Below are 22,904 nucleotides of genomic sequence, written 5' to 3'. Positions count from 1 at the left end.
ACGGCCAACCCGGAGTGTTGGCCCTTGCGGGGGGGCTCCTGTAATGGACCCGATGAGCATCAGCCGCTTCGCGTGAGCCGCAGTGTCGTAACCGCTGCGCCTCACCAGGCGCGTTTGCTGCTATATTTGGTTTTGTTTGTTCTATGTTTAGTTTTGGTCTTGTTTCTATGTTTAGTTTTGGTCTTGCTCCTATGTTTAGTTTTGTTCTATATTTAGTTTGTCTATTTTTAGTTCTGGTCGAGTATATAAGGAGGGGTTTGTCCTCTAAGACCAAGTCAAGGAACAAGTCTTGTATTCTTGTATCAATAAGAATAGTTCCAGTCCAGTCTAGTCTAGTCCAGTCCAGTCCAGTCCAGTGTGTTACACTTTAGTCCAGCTCCAGTCCAGCCCAGCGTCGTTACAACTTTGAATGCTGGGCGGTCATGCTGTGGATAAGTTGTGATACATGTGACTGACTTGGATAATATACAATGCTGGTTGGCGGACACGTCGAAATATGAAGAATATAGTACAATAGTATACACAAGGCTCAACACCGTATCGCAATGGCAATGGCAAGTTGAGATGACTGGGACCATAATGCCTTACATCATTATGCTTTGCTTTCCTTTCAAGTTATGCATGAACTCAAAACTGCGGCCCGCACCTTCCCGCCGGTTACATCTACGTCACGACGCATCTGGAAGCTGCATGCGGTTCAATAGGACGCCAGAATGGTATTACACTGAAGTGACCATAAGTAGTAGTATATGTTATACGCGACTTTTTCATTAGTTACCTGTAACAGGTATGGTGTGTTCTATCATAGCCACTGAGGGTAATCACATTATATTTCGTTTCTAGCTTTATTGCTTTATTATAGTAACAAATTTTTCTTGTCGGCAGATGTGGCCAAGCGATAAGTTTTAATGTATTCGAAAACGATAACGGCGCAGCATCTCCGGCCATCTCTGATCAGATCAGAAGTCAATGATTTTAAAGTTTAAGTGCCCTGTGCAGATCCGGGACACAGCACATTACCACTCCAGAAGACAATACAATACGGTTTAATATAAATACCATGATGTAAAGTATAGGTTCCTAGAATTTGTATATACTATCTAATACTACAGCAAAACAGTAATACGGTCGTAATAGCATACGTACTAGACAGCTGGACAGATATATAAATGACAATTCGAAATTAGATTTCAGAACCGGGATTAGCTTCAAGCCACCGGAGGAACAATGTTTTTGTATAATCTTGCGGGTATTTCGACTTCGAGTTTTCGTCGAGCAAACACTCTGATAAGGCCGGAAAGGTTCTCAGCTGATTATGTCATATGTCAACCTTGGAAGCCGATTTGCCTGTGAGAGGCAGAACCTGTTTTAATTTGCGGTCCCGACTAGACGCCAAGCCGGAGGCTGCGGGAAATGCGGCTACGCTACTGCGCATAGCGAGATCTCCGAGAACATCATGACGTAATGACATATAACCGAAGTCCAAATGGATATGCTGAGCGTCACCAATGTAGTCACGATACGTAAATCGGAGTGGACCTTGCGGCGAGAAAGAGCCTTCCGTGTCATGGTTGGGTATATAAATAAAATATCACATTCTCTTAAACGCCTGTATTGATGAAACCGTAGAACTTGTTGTTCCGTGACAGTATGCAGCAGACCACTTGGCAGCCCCCGGCTGGCTGGCAGTCCCGACCCGTCTGTGTGCTTGGAGGAGGTGTGTTAGGTCGCCGTATCGCCGCATGTTTTGTTGCTGCCGGTTACCAGATCCGAATTCGAGATCCCTCAGCTAAGTCGCGCAACGACGCCGTCCAGTATATCAAAGACAACATTTCAGCCTTCACCACTTTAAGCGGAAGAGAGCCTGGCTCCTACTATGCCCTCCAAGACCTTCCTGAGGCTGTCAAGGACTGCTGGCTTGTGTTTGAAGTGGTGCCAGAAATTCTCAGCATAAAAGAGGACACCTTTTTCCAGCTTGAGAGTCACGCCCCGAATGATTGCATATTTGCCAGCAACAGTAGTTCCTATAAAAGTGGCGATCTGATGGGTAAGGTTCGAGACGAAACAAAGACGCGGGTTCTCAACACGCACTACATGATGCCACCGGAGGTATGTGTCGTGATAGTTCTCTGGTCAATCAAACACTAATTAATCACATGCTAGGCAATTATCGTTGAGCTGATGACAAGCGGACATACCGCACCTGGTATTTTTCCGTTCCTCGTTGAGCGTCATAAGGAAGCTGGTTTGCACCCAGTCGTAGCTCTGAAAGAGTCAACGGGGTTCATATTTAACCGGATATGGGCTGCAATCAAACGAGAAGTTCTTTCTGTGCTTGCGGAAGGCGTTGCAACTCCAGAGACCATAGACTCGATATGGATAGAGCAATACGTAGGCAGAAAGGTCGGCCCTTGGTCAGTTTTCCCCCTTTTTTCACTTTCGCCCTCACGTACTTACAGAAAGCGCCTAGCAAAATGATGGATTCTGTCGGTTTAGACACAGTCGAACACATTGAGGAACATTATATCAAAGAGCGCCAACTGCCCGACTATCATCTCAACTGGCTCAGGGACAACTATATTTCAATCGGGAAGTTGGGATTGAAAAGTGCTGAAAAAGGGGGCCTCTACCCGCCGCCTGTGCCAGGCACCCAAACCAAACTTTTACTGCTTAACATAGGTTTAGCGGAGCCATTGGTGAACAAAAACATGGATCAGATCATGCATTCCGGTCAGGTCCTTGCCTATACAGTGGAGAACAAGGGTTCACGTCCTGTCGAGCTTGTTGGCAAACTACCTAACCCGGACGGTATTGATGTCGCAAAGTCCACCAAACGAATGTACTGGACGAACATGGGCAACCCAAAATTGAATGATGGATCCTTACAGTCTGCAAACCTTGACGGTACTGATGTACAGTATGTCCTTCAACCTGGAAGCGTACACACACCTAAGCAAATGGTGATCGACCAAGACCATAACAAGATCTACCTGTGTGACAGAGAAGGCATGCGAGTGATGAGATGCAACTTGGATGGTAGTGACCTCGAGACAATCTACCAATCTGGAAATTGGGAAACAGAGCCCGAGAAGAAAGCAAATGGGATCTACTGGCCAGTGGGGATCACACTGTCGAAGCGGCTGAACAAATTCTTCTGGACACAGAAAGGACACTCGAAGGCGGACGAAGGACGTATCATCTCTGCTAGTCTTGAGATGCCACCCGGTGCTTCACCCGTCACCAGGCAAGACGTTGATATCATCATTGACGGGCTACCGGAATGCATCGATCTTGAATTTGACGACGAAGAAGGCGTACTCTACTGGACGGATCGAGGCGAGATACCCTTTGGCAATACGCTCAACAAGAAGCACATCATTGGTACTCCACCACCGGAAGAGAAAAAGCTCGGCCGACAAATTATTGCGCAGGGTCTTGGAGAAGGTATAGGTCTCCGCCTGGACAAGGCGAACAAGTGCCTCTACGTTGCCGACATAAGTGGTCATCTATGGAAGTGCAGTACGGACTACGGATTGAAAGAAAAACTTCTGGAAGGGACAACGCACGCTTATACCGGTGTTTGCTTTTACAAGGTCTGAATTAGTGAATCTTGAAAGATCCGCTTAGTATCAACGAAGATAAAATCTTGAAATGTATTCGCCTGCCATAAATTCCTTCTATCCGTGCCCGAATACTTCGCTAGCGACAGGGTTACGAAAATGTTGTAAATGTTTTGGCCTTGTTTTAGCACTTTTGAGCTACGGGTGCTGTATTACGACTATCGGGAGCAAGAAGAGGTTGATGATTCTCGCTCAACCCTAAACCCGTCACCCATACTAAAACATAGGCGGTGCGCTGAATCTACGATTCCTCGACAAATACTGTCAACGGGAATATTTAGCTGTAACCCGTTCTTACGCATAGGCCAATGCCAATGTTTCAGCTTCTTCGCAAAGCCTTACCACCAGTCACAGCACCGTGCCGTGCCACATGTCGATAAGGACTTTCTTTGTTTCATGTTCTTTTCTTTATATATATAGATAGATAGCTAGAGCACTTTGTAGCAAGAATTCAGTTTTTAGTTGGCATCTCTTTTCATCAAATCAACCCGAATCACGTGATGTATCCGGTTGAAAGAACAACCTAACTCCTGAGGAGCCTTGTCGACAGTGTATGTCCTCTCTGGCTCTCTGCTATCCCTTGGCCTCAGCGATTAGACTCCCACCTTCCATCCACCTAGGTTTCGATATGTTTTGATCATAATAAAGGAACCGACTAAATCTACTTCACCATTCTTCTATTGCTGGATATCTTCTAGTTGAATTGAGCCAAGAGTAGTATTCTTAGCCAGGTTTTGTGGCAGCACGGTGGACCGAATGATCGTTCAATAGAACATTTGCGTTCAGAGGAGGAAGGACCTCTAGTTGAAAGCTTTGATTTCTCTTGAAGGATGTTTCGTAATGCATAACCATGAATCTGATTTAAAACAGCAGCAAAAAGTGAGATATTAGTACTCTGTTTCGGCCGAAATTGCTGCTGGGCAGTAACCGCCTTAATGCTTTCATGTTGAGCATCAGAAATGAGATAATTTGTCATAAACACCTCTCAATACCATGCTCACGTTGTAAGTACAGCTTTATTTCAGCGTGGAAACCTTCAATTGTGGACTAGTTACACATAAAACTCTTGAAATCGAGGGTTGTCGTACAATCTTGCAGGAAACAATTGCTTAGTCTTAGCCAAAACATTCGTATTTGGAAAACGGACTACTGCCTATATTTAGAATCAAAGATCCCGAGATGCTGTGTTGGAGGGCAAGCCTAGAAACAGAAAATCTGGTCGCTCATCTTGCTAACACCCCCTGGAGCTTCAAATCCAAGTTCAACGAGGTTATTCTTCATAGCATTGACCATTCCAGGGGGTCCACACAGTAGAATCTTCGCGTCGGGACTCACTTGCGGCATCTTGGCTTTGATTAGGTCTTTGGTCACATGTCCTTTGCCATCCGTCCATTCTGGCCCAGGCTGGTCCAGAGTGTAGTAGATTTTGAATTTATGAGGCGTTACTCGCGCGTAATGATCGAGCTTGCCGCGAAGCATAATGTCAGACTCCGAACGATTGCCATATATCACGCTGATTTTCGTGTTGTCCTTAGGGTCTTCGCATATAGCTCGTATGAGTTGATACAGAGGAGTAATGCCAGTACCACCTCCAATCATGCCAATCTCTTTGCACATGCTTCGGCGATATTTCATTGCACCTTTAGGCCCCCTGATATCGGCGCTTTCTCCGATTTTAAGATTCTTGAGATAGTTTCCCATCAAACCTTTGGGATAAACTCGTATGAGCAATTCTAGTCTGCCGAGGTCGCGGTTGTTGGAAACAGGGGTGTAACTTCTGACCACCGTGTGATCATCTATCATGGCTCTAATGGCCACGTGCTGACCGATCGGCAGTCCAAGGACTGAGTATTTTGTCGGCAAGTCGAAGAAAAAGCGGTATATTCCATCGGAGAGCTCATCCTTGCGTTGAAGCGTGAATTTCCGGTATACGGATGGATTAAGCACGCCGGCTGGCTGAAAGGTCGCACCAGCAGGGCTCGCACTCTGCAAGTGGGCAGCGTATGAGCTGAAAGATCTTGTCTCGCTTGCACTCGATAGGTATCGTAAGCCAGCCAGGCCAACAATACCTAGCGCAGCGCTGGCGGTAAAGAAGCCTTGTGTAAATCCTGCGTGAGCTGCTTGCGACCCCGTTGCGTGAAACCCAGAAACGGTCAGTGATGGCAGTAGATGACATGAGTTGATGAAATACGTGAGCCCAGCAGTGCCGACAGCAAATGCAGCGAGCTCAATCCGAAGGTTGAGGATACGCTTCGTTTGTGGAGCTGACTGCTCGATCTCATGTCGGCGCACAATAACATGCGTGAGCTGTTGTGAGCTTGTTTTTCTCGCTTCTCCCCCGTCCAGGCTTGCTCCTTCGATAACTCCTACGAGGTAACGGTGCATTATTTCTGCAGCGTCTTCAGAGTGACCGACGTCCTCATATGCACTGGTGGCATCTGTACCAGCGACTTCAAGTAGAATATCGGGGCCGCCAGGATGATCCTTCCCGTAGTCGGTGACATCGTACACTGTTCATATCAGTGGGAGCATTACCAGGCGGACAGACTGTGGCACACCTTTCCCGTGAATGATTATCCAGTTATCATCCTTCGTCTTGTGTTTCGCAATCTCTTGCATTGCAATTCTCTTGACTTCCACTTCGTTCTTCCACTCTGCTTTGAGCTCTTTTCGATCAGGAGACGCCGTCATAGCAGCGCTTTCAAATTGTGATAATGCTTGTCAAATCACAGGGACAGAAAGCAATTTCTTTGCTCAAGGTAGCAGAGGTGAATCAAGAGATATTTAGATAGTGTGTCGTTTGGATTGAGGCCTAGGAGTGGGAAATTATGACTAGAACTCTGTCACCAAGGGATGGGCCGTAGTCGGCTTGCGTTAACAGCATATTTGTTGGGTCATCTCGAAGGTGAAGCTAACATATTGTTGGCCGATTGTGCGGCTCTCGGGTTTCTCGCCTCTTGCAGGAGAGACGAGCGTTGCACAAGTGGAGTCTTCCTTGGCATGCAAGACGCGAAGATGCCGACCTGCAGGATATGAATGACTGGCGCTCTTCATTCAATCCCCGATCACTGGAACGTAGCGGATAGTGCGGATATGAGTCCCAACTACATCTTGGTGACTCTATACCGAAGCACTGGATAGCTAGAGATCTGAACGCGTATGCCGATTGAGCGCGATGGCACTCAGCGTCGCAACTGAGTAATCAATGTCTCGCTAGTTGCTATGAGTCTAGACTTGCAAAATGATCGGATGTTTACTTCCGAGTGCACCTGATGACGTTTTGCTTGAGCGACAAAAAAAGGTTCCTATTTCTGAATGAGTAATATTCCAAAGACTTAAACACGCCGGTCATTTCCAACTCAGCTCCGTAACTTTCACTGATTGAACTGCCAGAGATTTCAAAATGAGTACGACCACATTCGCCTTCGATGTGGCCGAGGGCAACGGCCCCAAATTCGACATTGATCTCTCGACAGTACACGACATCAGCGTTCTGCAACGTGCTATTGGGCAGAATTACGGAGTGGTTCAACCGGAAGGTGAGAATGCATTATCGATCCTTAACAAGGCGACCATCACTCATTCGAAGCAGGCCTGTCATTTTACTCTGGCAATACCCCTTTATTGGCGTTGTCCGAGATTCAAGCTTCTGTGGGCATCATTACCATTAAAGTAGATGGGCACGCTCTTCGTGATGTTCCTGGCCCGTCAGGACTACCACTTATGGGAAACTATTTGGAAGGTTAGGCACGACCAATAGCACACGGTTTCAGTGTACGTCAACTGACCAGTACAGTATTCCCTGATCATTTAGGGAACAACCAACGGCTTTTCGATAGATTCGGTCCTCTTTTCCAGACAAACACCTTAGGGAAAATTGTTTGTCAGACGAACGATCCGGAACTGGCCCAAATTTGCTTTGCCGAGTCACAGTTCTTTTCAAAAGAGATAGTGCCTGACCACCCTCTCTATCCCATCAAAAACCAGAAGGCCGGTGTTTTTCTTGGAGATACCTCGAATCCAGACTGGAAGGTAGTTCACAAATTTCTACCTCCAGCATTAGGGCCAAAGGCTGTACGTCACTACGCTTCGCAAATGAACAGATGCTGCGAAGAGGCCTTCCCTGTTTTCGACGAGCTTGAGAAACGAAATAAAGCCTGGAATGCATATCAGTATATGTTGAAACTCAGCTCCGGGACTGTTGGCAAGATCATGCTTGGTAAAGACCTCCAACACTTTACAAGTGTAGATGCACCACTGAGCAGAATCGTTCTTGCCATCGCTGAGGTCCTGGCCATAAATAAGAAAATCGCAAGCCGGGGCGAATGGTACTCACATCTACCGTTTGGCGACCCTAAACGCTTGAAGAACTTACAGCAATTCATGGCTGATCAAATTCAAGAAGCCATTAATGAAGCCAAGTCAAATGGAACGGAAGATCTTGAGTTACAGGATGCAGCTCTGAAAGCGGCGAATGTTGTTGGTACGTGGCTATTCGCGCTGAGCCCGGCAAATCGAGGAACGGTTGCTGACTACTGCAGATTACCTAGTTCGAGCGACAGACGGTAAAGGAGAACATCTACCCAAAGAGAATCTCGTCTCTGCTACGATCGTTGCAACGGGTGCTGGGTTTACCACCACATCCTCCTTGCTCTCTTGGTGCCTCTATGGCCTGGTGACATATCCTGGAACTCAAGCACGTATCTTGCAAGAACTCATTGACAACGACATCACCGATGAGACCAATATCACCGCTGAACAGATCGATGAACTTCCTGAGCTTGGTAAATTTATCAAGGAAATTCAGCGCCGACATAACCCATCATATCAACCAGGTCGTACAGCGCAGCTAGACATGATCCTACCCGGTGGGTATCGTCTCAAAAAGGGCACCGTTGTAATTCCTGCATTGCACCACATTCACAATAATCCGGCAATCTGGGAGAATACCAGCAGGTTCGACCCTGACAGGTGGGACACGGAGCAGGTTAAGCAAAGGCATAAAGCCTCCTAAATCCCGTAAGCTACGGAAGAGCCCTGACCAAATATTGCATACTAACACACCCCTCTTAGCTTCGCAACGGGTCAGCGCATGTGTATTGGTTTCAACTTTGCACTTCTTGAGGTCAAGATCTTCCTGTGCAAGCTCGTCTATCGCTATCACTGGGAGAAAGAGGGTGATTCGGAGACAGAATATGACCCGTACTTCCAGCTCATCCGACCTGTAAACTTGTATGTGAGGACACAGACGCGCGAACGATGGCCAAGCAAGAGCAACGAATAGTCGTTGTCAAGGAGTGGTTCGACTTGACCAGAAGGACAGCTTTTTAGCGGCTTTGGATCATATGTAATTCAAAGGGGGGAGCACAGGTGTAAATCTGCGACGACGACTTTCAATGAATTTAAGTGAATGTAACGCACGTATTCTGAGCGCCATCAGCATCGGCATCTCAACAGCAGTTAGATCCAACTTGATCATCCTGAATATAAGCTATCCCTGATCAATTTCAATGTTTAAAAATTGAGACTCAATTGTTCAGTAACGTAACGTACGACAGTAGAACTCCATTTCAAATTCTCATCAATGATAGAAACAGAAATTGATCTCGAAGTTTCGCTCTTGGAGGGGGCGGCTGTGGATATCTACGGCTCGGGTCGTAGAAGGCGACAATTGAAATCTCTGTGCTCGATAGACCGGCAGACATACGAGTCGGGACCCCGGACCACTCAAAATGGTATCCCGTCGTAGCTCGGTCAGTATTGCCAAGTTTGCTTTGAATAAGTGAAGAGGAATGTCTTTTTGCGTTCCCTTGATGTTTCTTTCGATCTTCACAAATCCAACGATCTTCAGTCTTGAAACGCCTGGGCCAGGCCTGATCGACCCGCCCAGGATGTGAGATGCGCCGCAGCTGCTCGGTGAAATGGAAATGCGCCTGGGAGTATTCGAGGCCCACCACCACGTCTTCCAAAGAAGCGCATCTCATTGCGATCGCAGCCTTTAGTCGTCTGGTCCTGGATACTGACTAGACTCACATGAAGTCTTCACTACTCGAGATACGCTGAAAAGAGCTGGTTCTTCGCACTCTCTTGCCCTTACGGTCACTCTGAGGCAGCCATCGGTCAATGATATTATTGAGTGTGCTTGATATTATGGCGAGCTTGTGCAGCCTTGGCTTTGCCGTTAGCTTGAACGTTTGATAGCTTATGAAACGGCAGATCTCTTTTAGAGCACTGCAACTGGGCTCACGGCTGCCTATCGAGTTTCGTCCGCGCGCTCAATCGGCAATGAACGGTTTGCAACTTCTAGAGAAGTCAGAAAGTCACCATGACCTATGACGAGCTATTTACAAGTGAACCCTGACCCTACTCAGTGTTCAGGTCACTGGGTCTTTACATACATAAGAGGAAGCACCATGGTACTTTAATTAGCTTCTCGGAAATGCATTGTTGTTTGGGGCTCTACGAAAATGTTCACCGTTCTACAGATGTCGACTCGCATTTTTGGGAACGTTCGAAAGATACAATGTCGTATTTCAAAACATTTGTTAATGCCGAATTTCTGTTCCTAGCAACAACTACGGGCACTTCAATACTCTTTGAGAGACAATATTTGAATCCCTTAATTGCCAAAGCAGCTCTTTAGTATGGCCATGGAAGTCGAAATCCGAAGACCCTAAGTCGAAATCCGAAGACCCTATACCATCCCATGATGATGCCGTAATAACCGTCATTGATACATGCATAATGTTGTACACAATTTATGAGTCACGGTTGCTCCTCAATGGCACATTCCCTTCCAGTCCCATATCACGTATATTGGAAAGTGAGGCTGATCAAGGCTCAGATGTTGTCGTCCCTTCCGGCACTGTCGGCAAGGTACCCAGCAAAACATTCAAAGACTTAGCACTTGCTCTGGCAGAAAGATTATATCTTCCCAAAAACTCGAGAATGTCTCGAGCCTTCAAAGCAGCAACAGTGGTCTCGGTGATCGTCGCCTTTTGGGAAGATGAAGTCACAAAGAACGCCAGAATATGGCCTGAATATCCAAGAATGTAAAGGATGAGGTAGTATGCTTCGTGCAGAATGCTGTTCTTTTGAAGCACTTCAATCAGCCAAACTGCCTGCATGGCTACTTGCACGCCAGCTGAGCCATATTCATAACCACAGATGCTAAATTTCGGGTCTTGTACATCTCGGGCGAGGTGATGCAAAAAGGGCGTTACAGTATGATTTGCGCCATCGCGTGCCACAGTCACAATATAAGCTGTGACCGTAATGCGACAATGTCGAGTGTATCCTCTGGGATGGCTGGCAGGTCATTGTGCCATTCACGCAATTCGGCTTCGCATGTCGTCACGAAATGCGATGGCTCTTGATATGTCTCCCCGACGTTGAGTGTCAGGATTTTCGTGGTTGCGGATCTGGCTTCGCTTATTTTTTCCAGAATGTTATTGAGCTTTTGACACAGAACAGCATCAGCACTGGGATCTGTTGAGTTCTGCAACACAAAGTTACGGCCTTGGTCAGGCAGGTCCTCATCGTGTAAACCCAAGGTCAGCAAAGTGTCAGCGCCTTTTAGGATCTTCGGTAGACCAAGTAAGCTGGACAGATAGGTTTTCATCATGTTCAGGACGCCAAAGATTCGACGGTGTTGGAACCTCTCGTCCCTCGGGAAGCCTTGTGAGCCTGATGTATGCAGACCCATGTGAAGCGCGGCAGAGACACCTGACGATATACATGAATGGGCTTTTGAGACCATCGACATCGAAAGAAAGTACCTTCCTTGACATATCAAGGCTCTTAGAGAATCGAGAGATTATGACGTTCAACCTCTTCCAGCTGACGACACGCCTGGAAGTATCTGGAGCTTAAGGTATATCAGCGAAAAGATCCACGTCACAGAATATCGTCGATACCCTCTAAGTTTGGCTCTGCCCAAGCTTTCTTGAACTTGGTGCGAATCGGATGGTGAATACCGCATACTAAGGCTCATCAAGGCGTAGACAAACTGCCAGGAATCGTTCGTCGTCGGGTGAATAGACTTCGGGGTCCGTCTCGAATAAGCGATCCAGCTGACCAGAGAAGCGCTTATGGTCCAGACAGTCATGACAAACAAGCGCCGTCTTACACGCATATGAGACATGTTTTATTACCTGTTCCTTCGGCGGGAGTAATGGTAAAGGACCGGAGCCGTAAACAGAGTTGTGACGGCGAAAGGGTGTCAGGTCGCCGAAAGCTTCTATCAGTTCGCATGCAGGCATTGACCCTCCGGGAGAACGTCGAGCCAGGACGAGTGGCTGTCTGACAGAATTCAGCAAACGCAGACCTCCAAGCCGGCCGTAGAAATGATGTGAAGAGGTTTGAGGCGTATGGCACACATAATCATCCTCCGGACCGACAAGCATATCGATGGATAATATGGTTGCTGCTGCCTGGCGGCTCATTGTGGGTGACGGTGACTCCCCTGCTCCATGTATCAACACATATTTCTTTCCGAGTAGGCCCGACTCACCTGAGGCCGTCTGCGATTGTTCCTGCAAAACCGTTTGCAACCTCTCGACTTGCTCTTCAAGGTGACGAGCATATGAAACCGACGATTACGGCTAACTAGACTGCCGTAAGTGCATGCCACATTACTTCTCACACATCGTGCGCATGGTTGCTGCCCATCACATTTGACCCGGCGTCGTCGACAAGTGTCGCAGGCAGATCCATACAGACTCGCGGAGATTGGCAGTTCGGCTGCACGCCCAGGCGATGAGGTGGTGTCGGTATTCATTTCAGAGAATGGCGGGTTTTGGCGTACTGCAAAAAGATGCTAGTTGTCCAAGTCCCAATGTTGGAACGAGCTTGGTTTATTCTTTCGTATGGGCACGAAAATTTTCGCACTACTTGTTGTGCCATCCGATCTCGGCGGTATCGGCCAGTGTCAGGGGTCGGCAGGAAAGATGATCTCGGCGGTATAGGCTAGTGTCAGGGTCGGCAGGAAAGATTACCTTTTTATCCCGTCTACGCCGTCTTTGGAACAAGCAGCACATTCGTGTTTGTGGCGTCCTCGGGAATGACGTCGGCTGACCAACCCTGGAATAGATCATTTTTTCGAACCGAGACATCTACGCCGAGATATCCGAGCATTTTAGGAAGATTCTCAGCTTCGAGAGCACATATAATGTCCAGAGGGCGCCTTTTGGGCCTGGTATTAATGCTCATAGCCATAGTCTACAAGGCTTGATGTGGTCGTCAGAATCAACGTCCAACAGGGATTTACGCGGCTGTATTCCCCTGAACCTTACAGTTGAAACGAACGTGCGGAGCCTTTCTCCCAATATCTTTCAACCGCCCACTGAGATTGTCTTGCATCTCAACTATCGGATCAGCAACAGAGTATAAAGGTGCTGTGAATATATCCTCATGATGTGTATGTCGGCCGTGCTGGGCAAACTGCCGTCAAGGATGGGACTTGACCTACACAAGATTTTGATCATGATCAAATCCGCTCTGCCGGCCACGATTTGCATTGCTGCCTTTCAGTCCGAGACCTGGGCCTCGCATTTCAACGTTCTCAACTACCTCGTGGCCATTGAAGCCTTGCTCGCTTTCTGCATCCTTCCGCGAGCAAAATTTCTTCAGACACTCTTTCTCAATGTCTTAATGACATGTACAGCTGTTGCTGTCAATCTATTCGCTCTATGGACCGCGATTCAGGCACGTGAGCATACGACAAATGATCAATCACCGGAAGAGACCTACAATTCATCTGCATCAGCAGTTTGTGCGGTGTGGTTCATGGTCCAGATTTACTTCACCAATGCGCTTCGTTCGTCGCGTCCTCAATTTCAATTTCCCTGCATCAACTATTGCATTGTTACCATCATTTCCATCGTCCAGGCTGGTCCAAGCTTTGCAACAATGGGGGAAGCAAGAGCCTTCATGTACCTCCTACTACAGGCATTTTTAGTCGGCTACGGCATCGCCGCAGGAGTTTCTCTTTTTATCATGCCTCAGAGCAACCGTGAGATTGCCTTCTCAAGCATGGAAAAGTACTTCCGAGAGCTCGGGAGAGTACTTTCTGCATACCAAAAAGTGATTAAGCAGTCTGACCGGCAATCGTCGACTGAAGTTGCACAGAGCCTGAACACGCTCAGCGAAAACTTTGCAGCCTTGAAGACTGTTCATGTGAGGCTAGGAACAGATCTGGAGTTTGCCGTTAGGGATCTGGGTTTCGATCGTCTGACTGGGCAGGACCTAGTTGACTGCTACCAGCATCTCCGCAGTATTTATCTTCCACTTCTAGGACTACTGGAGGTGTTCGGCGATTTATGCCCTGGCATCTCACCACAGGCCTGCTCATGTGGACCTGACTGTGCCCTGTCAATAAATTTCAAGCAATCTTGGGCAGAGTTCAGCCAGATTTCCGAAAATTTGATATGCTCTATGGCGGATGCCTTGGACGCTGTGCTGGTCGAATTGCAGGGGCACAAACCTGGAGGAACAACTATAGACTTGGAAAAAGGAGGCGAGTTTCAGTTTCATATCGCCCAGCTGGCTCGCTTTCGACATTCTCTAGCCAGCGTGGACGCATTTAACATCCCAAAGTGTCAGGGCCGAGCGCAAGAGAACAGTGACCGCTGTGCGACTTGTTATCGCAACGTTGAGAAAGCGAGGACAATCCAACACAGAGCACAGTTCATGCTTTGGCATTCAAGCAACGCTATATCTTCATTTTTGGCCTTCGTGCAGGACAAGAACAACTCTCAGGAGTGGCAGAAGAAAAGGATAATTTTCCCATCTTGGTCAGAGCTCACTCACTGGATACGAGCAATGTTCGCTGTTCCAGAATCATCGAATATTGATCAAATTCTGGACTCATCAATGGATAGAGTCAGCCGAGCCGCGCTGACCACTGCTCTTCGTGGCCAAGATCCCCAACATCTTCCGCCAAACACATTGTGGCAGAAATTTGGCGAGCGAGTCAGGATGATACCCGCATTACTGAGGTCCTCCCACTCGCTTTTTGGATTCAGGGCCACCTGTGCATCGATGTCTATCGGCATTATAGCATATTTGAGATCGTCTCGTAACTTCTTCGTCGAGCAAAGGTGTCTCTGGGCGATCGTCATGACAGCAATCGCTATGAACAACACAACCGGGCAAACTACCTATAACTTCATCTTACGCGTGCTAGCGAGCCTTGCTGGCACGGTTGGCAGCTATGTTATGTGGTACATAGTGGATGGACACCCAGCGGGCGCGATTGTATTCATGTTCATATACATGACTGGCTCATTCTATTTCTGCGTTGTTAAACCGAAGTACACGCTTCTCGCTATCGTCAGTGCGGTTACACCCATTATCAGTGTCGGTTACGCGATGAACGTTCAGAAGCTTAGCACGCAGGCTTTGAGTCAAACTAACACCCCGAAGTTTCCCATTTACCAGGATGCGGCTTACCGTCTCGTCAACGTCCTCGCTGGGCTGGCTGTTGCTTATTTCTGGAGCATTTTTCCATTTCCAGTGACTGAAGGGGCTATTATGAGACAGCATATGGGAGCCTGTACCTACCTGCTCGCCCGGTACAATGCAATTGTCTCGGAATCGCTTCTCATAGAGAAGAGAGCCTTGGTTCCACAACTCCTGGCACAAAAACTGCAACAAGCAAGGCTCGACGTGCTCCAGCAAGTGAATCGCCATATCGTAAAGCTAAAGGCTTCGTCGGCTTTCAGCAAATGGCAAGTCACTATTGGGGGAGAGTTCCCCGTAAAAGCGTATCGAGAAGCAATCAGGCTCCTTGACCGGATCTCGGCTGAGCTGTCTGTTGTTGGATATACTGCGTCTACTTTGTCTATCGAAGCGTCCGAACAGTCTTGTTACTTAGCAAGTCTAGATCGTCTACGGGGCCCTTCTCAAAGAGTAACATTAGCTTTATGTCTTCTCTCTGCCTCGATCACAAATGGCGTGCCATTGCCTCCATATTTCCCCCTCGGGTCCACAGAGGATCACCCGGAGAGAGTCTTTAATGCTGCCAATAATGAGGATGGTGTCCACAAGATTAACGTTGATCTCCAGGCACTCTCAATCATCAGCACATCAATGGGCAGGCTCCACGAAGACATGCTCCTATACACTCAGACTATTCGCACAATTTGCGGGGAATTGAATTTTTCGTTGCTGTAATGATAAGGGTTGTAATGATAAGCAATAAGGGTTAGGGTGTACTATAGGGGCATGTCTCATCTTGTTTTCTTTATCTTGGGTTCTGGCAGACGTCGCCCATTATTTTTTGATATAATATGTATACGAGTGCTTTTCCTCAGGCATGGTTTCCAATATGCAATATGCAATATTGCATTCAATTTTCATATTGCAATAATATTGTATTCCAAAATCGTATATTGCATATTGCAATAGCCTATTGCAATAATGATTAGTAATCGATTTCTGGTGATAATTTCTTGGGAAGGACGTAACTATAATTAAATATATTAATTGGTACCAACACAACACAAACAGAAGACGGCAAGAACGAACCAACGACAACACACGCACACCGGAAGCGCGGGTGCGCGAACTAACGACAACGCACACCACGGAGTCAGGGTCAGGTAACCCCTGACCCTGACCCGGCGAGGACGAAAGACCGACAACACACGCAACGGATGAGCAGCGATTACGCCTCTGAGCCATCATCTATGGCCTCAGCGCTATCTTCTTTCGTAAGTAGAAACTCAGTGTCCTCTTCCCGTATGATGGAGCCCGAGCGCGTAATACCTAACCTAGTCCAGTTTTTGAAGGGTTTAGGATGTAGGATACTTGGGGTATGCCATTGTTACGCACTTACATATGCAATATGTAATATTGCAATAAGTACAGTATTGGAAACCATGCCTGAACATATGTATTTGCGCAAATTTTCCAGGAGTCATCCTAGCCTACTGCAAAGGTTCCTGTCTCGCAATCATATAACCTTTCGCAGTTTCCTTTAATCCCTGTTCCACTGACGTGCTCGGTGTAAAGCCAAACACCGCTGCCGCAGACGAATTGTCAAACCACCTCTGAGCAAGACCATTACCCAAGTCCTTGACAGTAAGGAACGGTTCCTTCCGGACAATCCTCGCAGCCTTTTCAGACATCCACGTGAGACACAACGCCACTGGCGCCGGTATAGTAATAGCTTTAGCTGGTGCCTGCTCGCTGAAACCGCTTGCATCAAAGGCAGCCCATAACATTGTGAAGAAGGTTCTAAACGGCATTGGCTCGGCATTCGTGACGAAAAAAGGCTTTCCAGCAGCAGATAACGGACTAGATGCTTCGGTTGGAGAAATGCTCAGAAGGTTTCGGCGGCGAGAACGTGCGCAAGTGCCAGGTTAGGAGCGTAGGTGAAATCGTAGAGAATTTTTCCTGGGCCGAGATGGATATTGCGAGGAGCAGAGAGCATCAGGGGGACGAGGTTGTTGTCGTTGGCGCTGAACACGGCGTGGGTGCGGATGGCAGTAGTGGGCAGGATAGCCGTAGAGGATGAGAGGATGAAGGACTCTGCGAGTGCCTAGAAAGTTGTTTGTCAGCGCTATAGAAATCTTCATCTCCAATAAGCACACTAGAGGGCACATGTGAAGCTTGCTATATGAAAGCTTAAACCGACGACAACCGTTGTACACTTGCGAACACGAAATTTTGTTCTGAAATCGTTTCAACATTTATTGTCCTTAGGGTGAAAATACATAATTTCTTTCGTAAGCTGGGTTGGACCACTGCCAACATCCCCGAGTGATGTTGGTTTTGACGCAGGTGTAATGGACAGTGCCGCGCTTGCGGTGTGCGGCGTGCGGCGTGCGGCGTGCGGGGGAGCGGCGAGGGAGATCGTGTTGGGGGGTTGGGTTGTTGGTTGGTGCCCCTCGTCGGGTGGTGTGTTCTTTGTTGGTCTCTTGCTCCTACGTTGTTGTCTTGGTTTTGTTGGTCTCTTGCTTGCGTTGCGCGTTTGTTGTCTTTGGGTTTGCGTGCTTTTGCGTGTGTTCTACGTGTACATACATAGGTTAGTAGACACCTGACAGAGCATAAAAGGAGGGGTTTGTCCTCGCTGTCAGGTCAAGCACGAAGACTTGTATTCTTGCAATAAATTTGTTTATTCAAGTTTCCATTCTAGGCCAGTCCGTCACTCCTCGAGTCCGTGCTCGAGTCTTCCCGTTACAGCAAGCGACTATGTGAGCACACTTCTGGCGAGTAGACTTGCAACTGCGCAACAAAAGTTCGCTGACTTTGTCAAGTCTACATCAGCATCTCCATGAGCAGGATTTTGACAAACAGTAGGCAGGATGGATATGACTAGGTTTGCTTGCAATGCTTGCTTTGATGCTATATAATATCTGATGCTTGCTTTTGATTGATCGAATAGTATCTTAATAATAACTCCCTACATCTGAAAAGTGGCCATAATGCTTCACATCGTCTTTTTTGTTTTTGTCAGCGGAAATTTTAGCCTCTTGTCGTGGCTCCGGGACAAATCCTCATATCCCAGCGCAAGATCATCATTATTCACGTGTAACAATCTTTAGTGGCCATTCATTGCTATAGCTGCCTGTGCATATACGGCAATATTACTACCTCTCGCGTCAGGGACTGAGACAAAGAACATCAAGGTCCATTCTTTTCCGAACTTGTCAAAGAATACTGGTCTCTCCGTCCTTTCTTGACTTGCGTCTGGGAAAAGTACAGATTCGTAATTCGTATTCGCCCTTTGAGGTTTATTCGTTACGATAAAGGTCCTACCTTACGAATTTAATTGTCGCCCCTACTGCCACCAGACACTGGTGTAACGCCCTGTAATGCCTCGTCACACTGGCTCCTCACAATACCTCGTGTAATGGACCCGATGAGCATCAGCCGCTTCGCGTGAGCCGCAGTGTCGTAACCGCTGCGCCTCACCAGGCGTGTTTGCTGCTATATTTGGTTTTGTTTGTTCTATGTTTAGTTTTGGTCTTGTTTCTATGTTTAGTTTTGGTCTTGCTCCTATGTTTAGTTTTGTTCTATATTTAGTTTGTCTATTTTTAGTTCTGGTCGAGTATATAAGGAGGGGTTTGTCCTCTAAGACCAAGTCAAGGAACAAGTCTTGTATTCTTGTATCAATAAGAATAGTTCCAGTCCAGTCTAGTCTAGTCCAGTCCAGTCCAGTCCAGTGTGTTACACTGTAGTCCAGCTCCAGTCCCGCCCAGCGTCGTTACACCTCGTCACACTGGTTCGTCACACAGGTCGCCTCATCACACAGGTCGCCTCATCACACTGGGGGTGGCGCGTCCCCCCGGCTCCAGATTCTCACAAGTGTTATGTAATATTAAATGTATAAATAGATGCGAAGGGAGGAGTCGGGAGGATGCAGGCTTCAATAAATATTGAAGGACAGTAAAAGCTACCATACAACTTCCCCCACCCTTTGTTGTGCTTACGCCTCTCTTAGTGCGGCGCACATTATACTGGCCGGCAGATATTATTGTCCTAAACACAATCGGATCTCAACCGTCGACCTGCAGATGACATAAAATCTCTCATTTTGTCCTCAAATTGGACCTTGAGCCACCACACCCTCTAAACAAACTGCATCTCTTTCCGCAAGACCGCTAAGTTAGATGGCCTCCAGTCTTCCAATGCCGCCGAGGGATTTCTGTGTCCATGACGAGTAACAACCGTAACTTGAGCGACACGAGAAATATCCAGATCAGAATTTGAGTAAGAGTGAGAACGAAGATAAGCTGCTTTATTGGCACTTGGAGCAGGCTCAAACCGCCTTGATATACCAGTCTCCTCCAAGCTGTTGCCCTCGGTGATCACATACAACATGAAAATACGCTATCTCTATAACAGCTCCTGGGAGCTGTTAAAAAGACAACTGTACCCTCATAGTAAGATAGTAAATGTGTACGCTCTTTGGTTTGCACAAGGCAAACGGTAGCCACTCATGGAGTTTTCTACGTCATGATACTTGACACTAGTGATGGTGAGCCGACGGGCTGGATCTCAGTGAGTGCGGGTTCAAGTGATAGTCGCGTGATTAGAGCCACATCGACTATCCTTATTAGAGTTTAGTGTACCCCTGACTCAGGTACACATTTACCGCACCATCGTTCCTCAGGCGACGGCCTGTACACGATAATCAAGATGATTTGCTAGAGAGCACCAGCACAGTGATGCCGTGCGGGGCCATGAGGACGGAATATGATATATGGTGCATATCATATTTTGCAATGAGAGAGTAGTCAATGATTGTATTTTCTTACGTACTATTATATTCAATAGTACATGCACTAATCTTTACTCCTTAAAGATTAGCTACAGAGAAAATACTGTCAGTCAGAAGAGAGGGGTATCAGGTCTTGAGCATGTACGTAAATAGTCCTAGTCAATCCCTCTTGGAGACGCAACTAAGGTCTAACCAACCATCTCTGCGATCTCCGACAACCCCTTCGTCGTTTATCTTGCTGCACATTCTCTTAAAGCTAAGCAATAGTACAGAACGCTTTAACAATACTTCGTCATCAACGACCATTGAGTCGCTTTTATACTGCACTCCGGAGATTCTGTCAGATAATCGAGCGGGGTTCCGATCGCGGGGACTTGTATGCAACTCAACATTGCAGCGACAACCCCACTGTGGCTTAACGAGTAATTTCGTGTTTCCAAGGTTCATTGCTGAGATCAACAACTGGACGACTCATTATAACTGGACGACTCAGTTAGCCAGTAGTTTTGCTTAAACCCTGTAACGGCGGATAAATTGCGGAAAGCGCTACCACGCGGGTAACTAACTACCTACCAAGAACAGCAAGCTCCAGAAAGTAAGGCACAGTGGATGCCAATTTAGCGTAATCGATTAAAGGAATCTTGGCAATACCAACCAATTTCCTATTGAGGACACTCTATGCAAATAGGGTATCGATAACTATGAACGTTACCGTCTCTGTGTTGGCATGTGTGCAAATATAATCTCTCCCATCAGGTATTTCTTCACAACTTTCAGTAGCGACGCCAGTTCTGCAGGATAAATGCTGTTTCGCAACACGGTACCTCATCATATTTGCTTGACCCCGCATGACCGAAGAGGGACAACACCTATCCTGTACGCGAGCCCGATCTAGTGTCAGCGGCTAGCAGGTGTGGTTTAGTCGTTTTGCTTGGCTTCGTCTACATTTGGTGCGGAACGGAAAAGATTTCGGCCGAAACCCTAAATTTTAAGTTCCGGTGGTCTGAGTGGAGTCAGCGGGTCACAATCACCTTAGAAATGAGCCGCAGAATAGGCGGCAAATTTTCCGCGCTTGTCAACAGCAGCCTGCATACACGTACATACAGACACGCTAAATAGCACTCTTTGGTGGAAACTTTATAGTTTCAGAGCACAACCAGTGGCTTTGGCATAGGACTTGACTATGGCGATGTCTCACTGATTGTTCACTACTAGGGAATTTGGGGTTTGCTAGACTATGTTCAGGAATCAGGCAGGGCAGGTAGTAAGGGCGACAAGCCTGCAAAGGCATTACTGATTTTAAGAGAGAACTGGCATCCGAATTACAAGAAACTCGCAGCTGGTGACGCAGTGGCTTTAGACGACTATCCTAGGCCTAACGGATTTTGTCGCAGGTAATACAGCAGACGCTGGGAGTATATTTTTGTTTACTGATTACTGCGGCTATATAGATATACGATAGGCACTTATATGGATGGGGTTGGGTTCAGCTGTATGACGTATAGCTCAGACGTTCAGCAGTGTGATGTTTGCCATGGTACTCAGACTCATCTTGCCACCGCACTCTCGGATCGCAATTATCTCTGCGAAAGATAAATCCCACTTATTACAGCATCCTGAAGGGCCCCTACCACATTTAAGAGGCTAAAGGCAGATACCACCGATCAAGTCAGAGTAACAATTGAAAAATGCGTTCCGTTCTATGGACTATGGAGGACGTCCGTTTTGTGCTCTCGACAATCTGACAGTCTGCATCGGAGTTACGACCCAGAGACACTTCTGAAGTGATCACAGAGTGACGAGATCACTATTTGGAGACTTCATAGAGGAACTGCCAGCGGGAATCATGGGAGTGTGTCACGATTGCGGCTTGAACCTGAAAATTGTTAACGGAATCGTCGAGCATTTGCTCGCGAGAACGTGCATATATAGCGCACTAACACGGCTTATATGCTATGAGATTTTTATTAGTGGGAGACTTCCAGCATGTATAAGAAATATGGACTTAGGCTTCCTGAATACAGACGACATCAATCGTTTGGCAACTGGCTTAAAGTGCATCCTTTGGGCGAGCCGGTCAACAATTTGACAAACCTGTTATACAACTGGGTTACGCTTGGATTCCTTCAAAGACCCGCTGGCATAAAAGACAGTGCACAGACTCAGGGACGGGGTATGGTCGACCAGGGCGAGAACAAGACAATTCGCCGACCAATTATTCAACAGAGGAACACAGACCTTGGCCGGACCGATTACCCAAAGACAAGAGAGTTAGCGACTGTGCGCCCACAGGTAGGATTTCCGGGCTCAAGTAGTCTTATACCTCTGTCACAACAATCAGCGGATACAGCGGTAAGTGTCGGAAAAATGTGGGCGAGTTGGACCCGCAAAATAAAGCAAGAGTTCCAGGGATGTCCAGTGTGTGCGATATCACCTCAGCGACTGGTACATGATCATGAGGACCCATTCGCCCAGATCCTCAAGGCACACAACCTCGACCCAAAGGAATTTACAGCATTCGAGGCGAATTCAAGGTTCAGCATGCCCGGACTATGTTATCACTGCTCGCTTCCAAAGAAAGAGACAGCTGGCATGCATGAGCACCAGTCAAGACAATGCCCATACCCAAGGATTACCAGAGCCCTGTGCTACGTTGCATGGAAACGAGGGACTAAAGAGAGCTATTTTGAAGGGCGTGACGCATCAAGAGTAAGCCTCGGTAACAGGGAATCGTTTGCGAGGTGGCTCACTGGGCACTTGGAAGGAAAACCTATACCCGAGGGCAACATGACCCGGTTTGCAGTTAATATTATGAAGACTGAAATTGAGTAGATACAGAGCGTAGATATATAGATTAGTGTATTATAATGATAGAAGAGCAGGGCTGTGGCGGATGCGGATATCCGCCAAATTTTCCCATATCCGCATCCGCCATCCGCCTTTTTATCCGCTTTTCGACAGCATGGCGGATACGGATCCGCCAAATCCGCCATCCGCCTTTAAAAATTTGCAAAATTCATTAATAGTTATTATATATCTAATTTCTTCAAAATTTC

General features: G+C 47.2%; 8 protein-coding genes across 8 annotated transcripts; 5 read left to right on the top strand and 3 right to left on the bottom strand.

The window, feature by feature from the left end:
• Positions 1 to 1,650: 1,650 nt before the first annotated feature.
• On the top strand, positions 1,651 to 3,660 carry POJ06DRAFT_304521 (uncharacterized protein; the record flags this gene model as incomplete). Its single annotated transcript, XM_056190842.1, has 3 exons — positions 1,651 to 2,109; positions 2,164 to 2,414; positions 2,471 to 3,660. The coding sequence occupies 3 exons, from the start codon at positions 1,651 to 1,653 to the stop codon at positions 3,597 to 3,599; spliced, it is 1,839 nt and encodes a 612-aa protein (XP_056039935.1). The 3' UTR covers positions 3,600 to 3,660.
• A 1,010-nt stretch (positions 3,661 to 4,670) lies between these two features.
• Positions 4,671 to 6,494, bottom strand: POJ06DRAFT_279171 (uncharacterized protein). The gene is made up of 2 exons (XM_056189786.1): positions 6,179 to 6,494; positions 4,671 to 6,130 (listed from the first exon to the last, which is right to left on the bottom strand). Exons 1-2 carry the CDS (start codon positions 6,309 to 6,311, stop codon positions 4,821 to 4,823), a joined length of 1,443 nt encoding a protein of 480 aa, XP_056039934.1. The 5' UTR covers positions 6,312 to 6,494; the 3' UTR covers positions 4,671 to 4,820.
• A 529-nt stretch (positions 6,495 to 7,023) lies between these two features.
• POJ06DRAFT_297893 (cytochrome P450) lies at positions 7,024 to 8,918 on the top strand (the record flags this gene model as incomplete). Its single annotated transcript, XM_056190633.1, has 5 exons — positions 7,024 to 7,159; positions 7,213 to 7,362; positions 7,417 to 8,103; positions 8,162 to 8,591; positions 8,694 to 8,918. The coding sequence occupies 5 exons, from the start codon at positions 7,024 to 7,026 to the stop codon at positions 8,902 to 8,904; spliced, it is 1,614 nt and encodes a 537-aa protein (XP_056039933.1). The 3' UTR covers positions 8,905 to 8,918.
• A 1,535-nt stretch (positions 8,919 to 10,453) lies between these two features.
• On the bottom strand, positions 10,454 to 12,399 carry POJ06DRAFT_284127 (uncharacterized protein; the record flags this gene model as incomplete). The annotated part of the gene is made up of 7 exons (XM_056190153.1): positions 10,454 to 10,790; positions 10,877 to 11,417; positions 11,626 to 11,707; positions 11,735 to 11,743; positions 11,774 to 12,084; positions 12,133 to 12,186; positions 12,216 to 12,399. The coding sequence occupies 7 exons, from the start codon at positions 12,397 to 12,399 to the stop codon at positions 10,454 to 10,456; spliced, it is 1,518 nt and encodes a 505-aa protein (XP_056039932.1).
• A 391-nt stretch (positions 12,400 to 12,790) lies between these two features.
• Positions 12,791 to 15,846, top strand: POJ06DRAFT_264139 (uncharacterized protein). The gene is made up of 2 exons (XM_056188981.1): positions 12,791 to 12,887; positions 12,925 to 15,846. Exon 2 carries the CDS (start codon positions 13,032 to 13,034, stop codon positions 15,792 to 15,794), a length of 2,763 nt encoding a protein of 920 aa, XP_056039931.1. The 5' UTR covers positions 12,791 to 12,887; positions 12,925 to 13,031; the 3' UTR covers positions 15,795 to 15,846.
• Positions 15,847 to 16,549: 703 nt separating this feature from the next.
• Positions 16,550 to 16,846, bottom strand: POJ06DRAFT_272084 (uncharacterized protein; the record flags this gene model as incomplete). The annotated part of the gene is made up of 1 exon (XM_056189546.1): positions 16,550 to 16,846. One exon carries the CDS (start codon positions 16,844 to 16,846, stop codon positions 16,550 to 16,552), a length of 297 nt encoding a protein of 98 aa, XP_056039930.1.
• A 560-nt stretch (positions 16,847 to 17,406) lies between these two features.
• Positions 17,407 to 17,751, top strand: POJ06DRAFT_264138 (uncharacterized protein; the record flags this gene model as incomplete). Its single annotated transcript, XM_056188980.1, has 1 exon — positions 17,407 to 17,751. A coding segment is annotated over exon 1 (239 nt), but the record flags the coding sequence as incomplete, so codon positions are not given.
• A 4,083-nt stretch (positions 17,752 to 21,834) lies between these two features.
• On the top strand, positions 21,835 to 22,680 carry POJ06DRAFT_279166 (uncharacterized protein; the record flags this gene model as incomplete). The annotated part of the gene is made up of 1 exon (XM_056189785.1): positions 21,835 to 22,680. The coding sequence occupies one exon, from the start codon at positions 21,835 to 21,837 to the stop codon at positions 22,678 to 22,680; it is 846 nt and encodes a 281-aa protein (XP_056039928.1).
• Positions 22,681 to 22,904: the final 224 nt, after the last annotated feature.

The sequence above is a fragment of the Lipomyces tetrasporus genome (genome assembly GCF_029532465.1).
Source record: "Lipomyces tetrasporus strain NRRL Y-64009 chromosome Unknown POJ06scaffold_16, whole genome shotgun sequence".
NCBI lineage: Eukaryota > Fungi > Ascomycota > Lipomycetes > Lipomycetales > Lipomycetaceae > Lipomyces > Lipomyces tetrasporus.
This window is presented reverse-complemented; position numbering and strand designations above follow the sequence as displayed.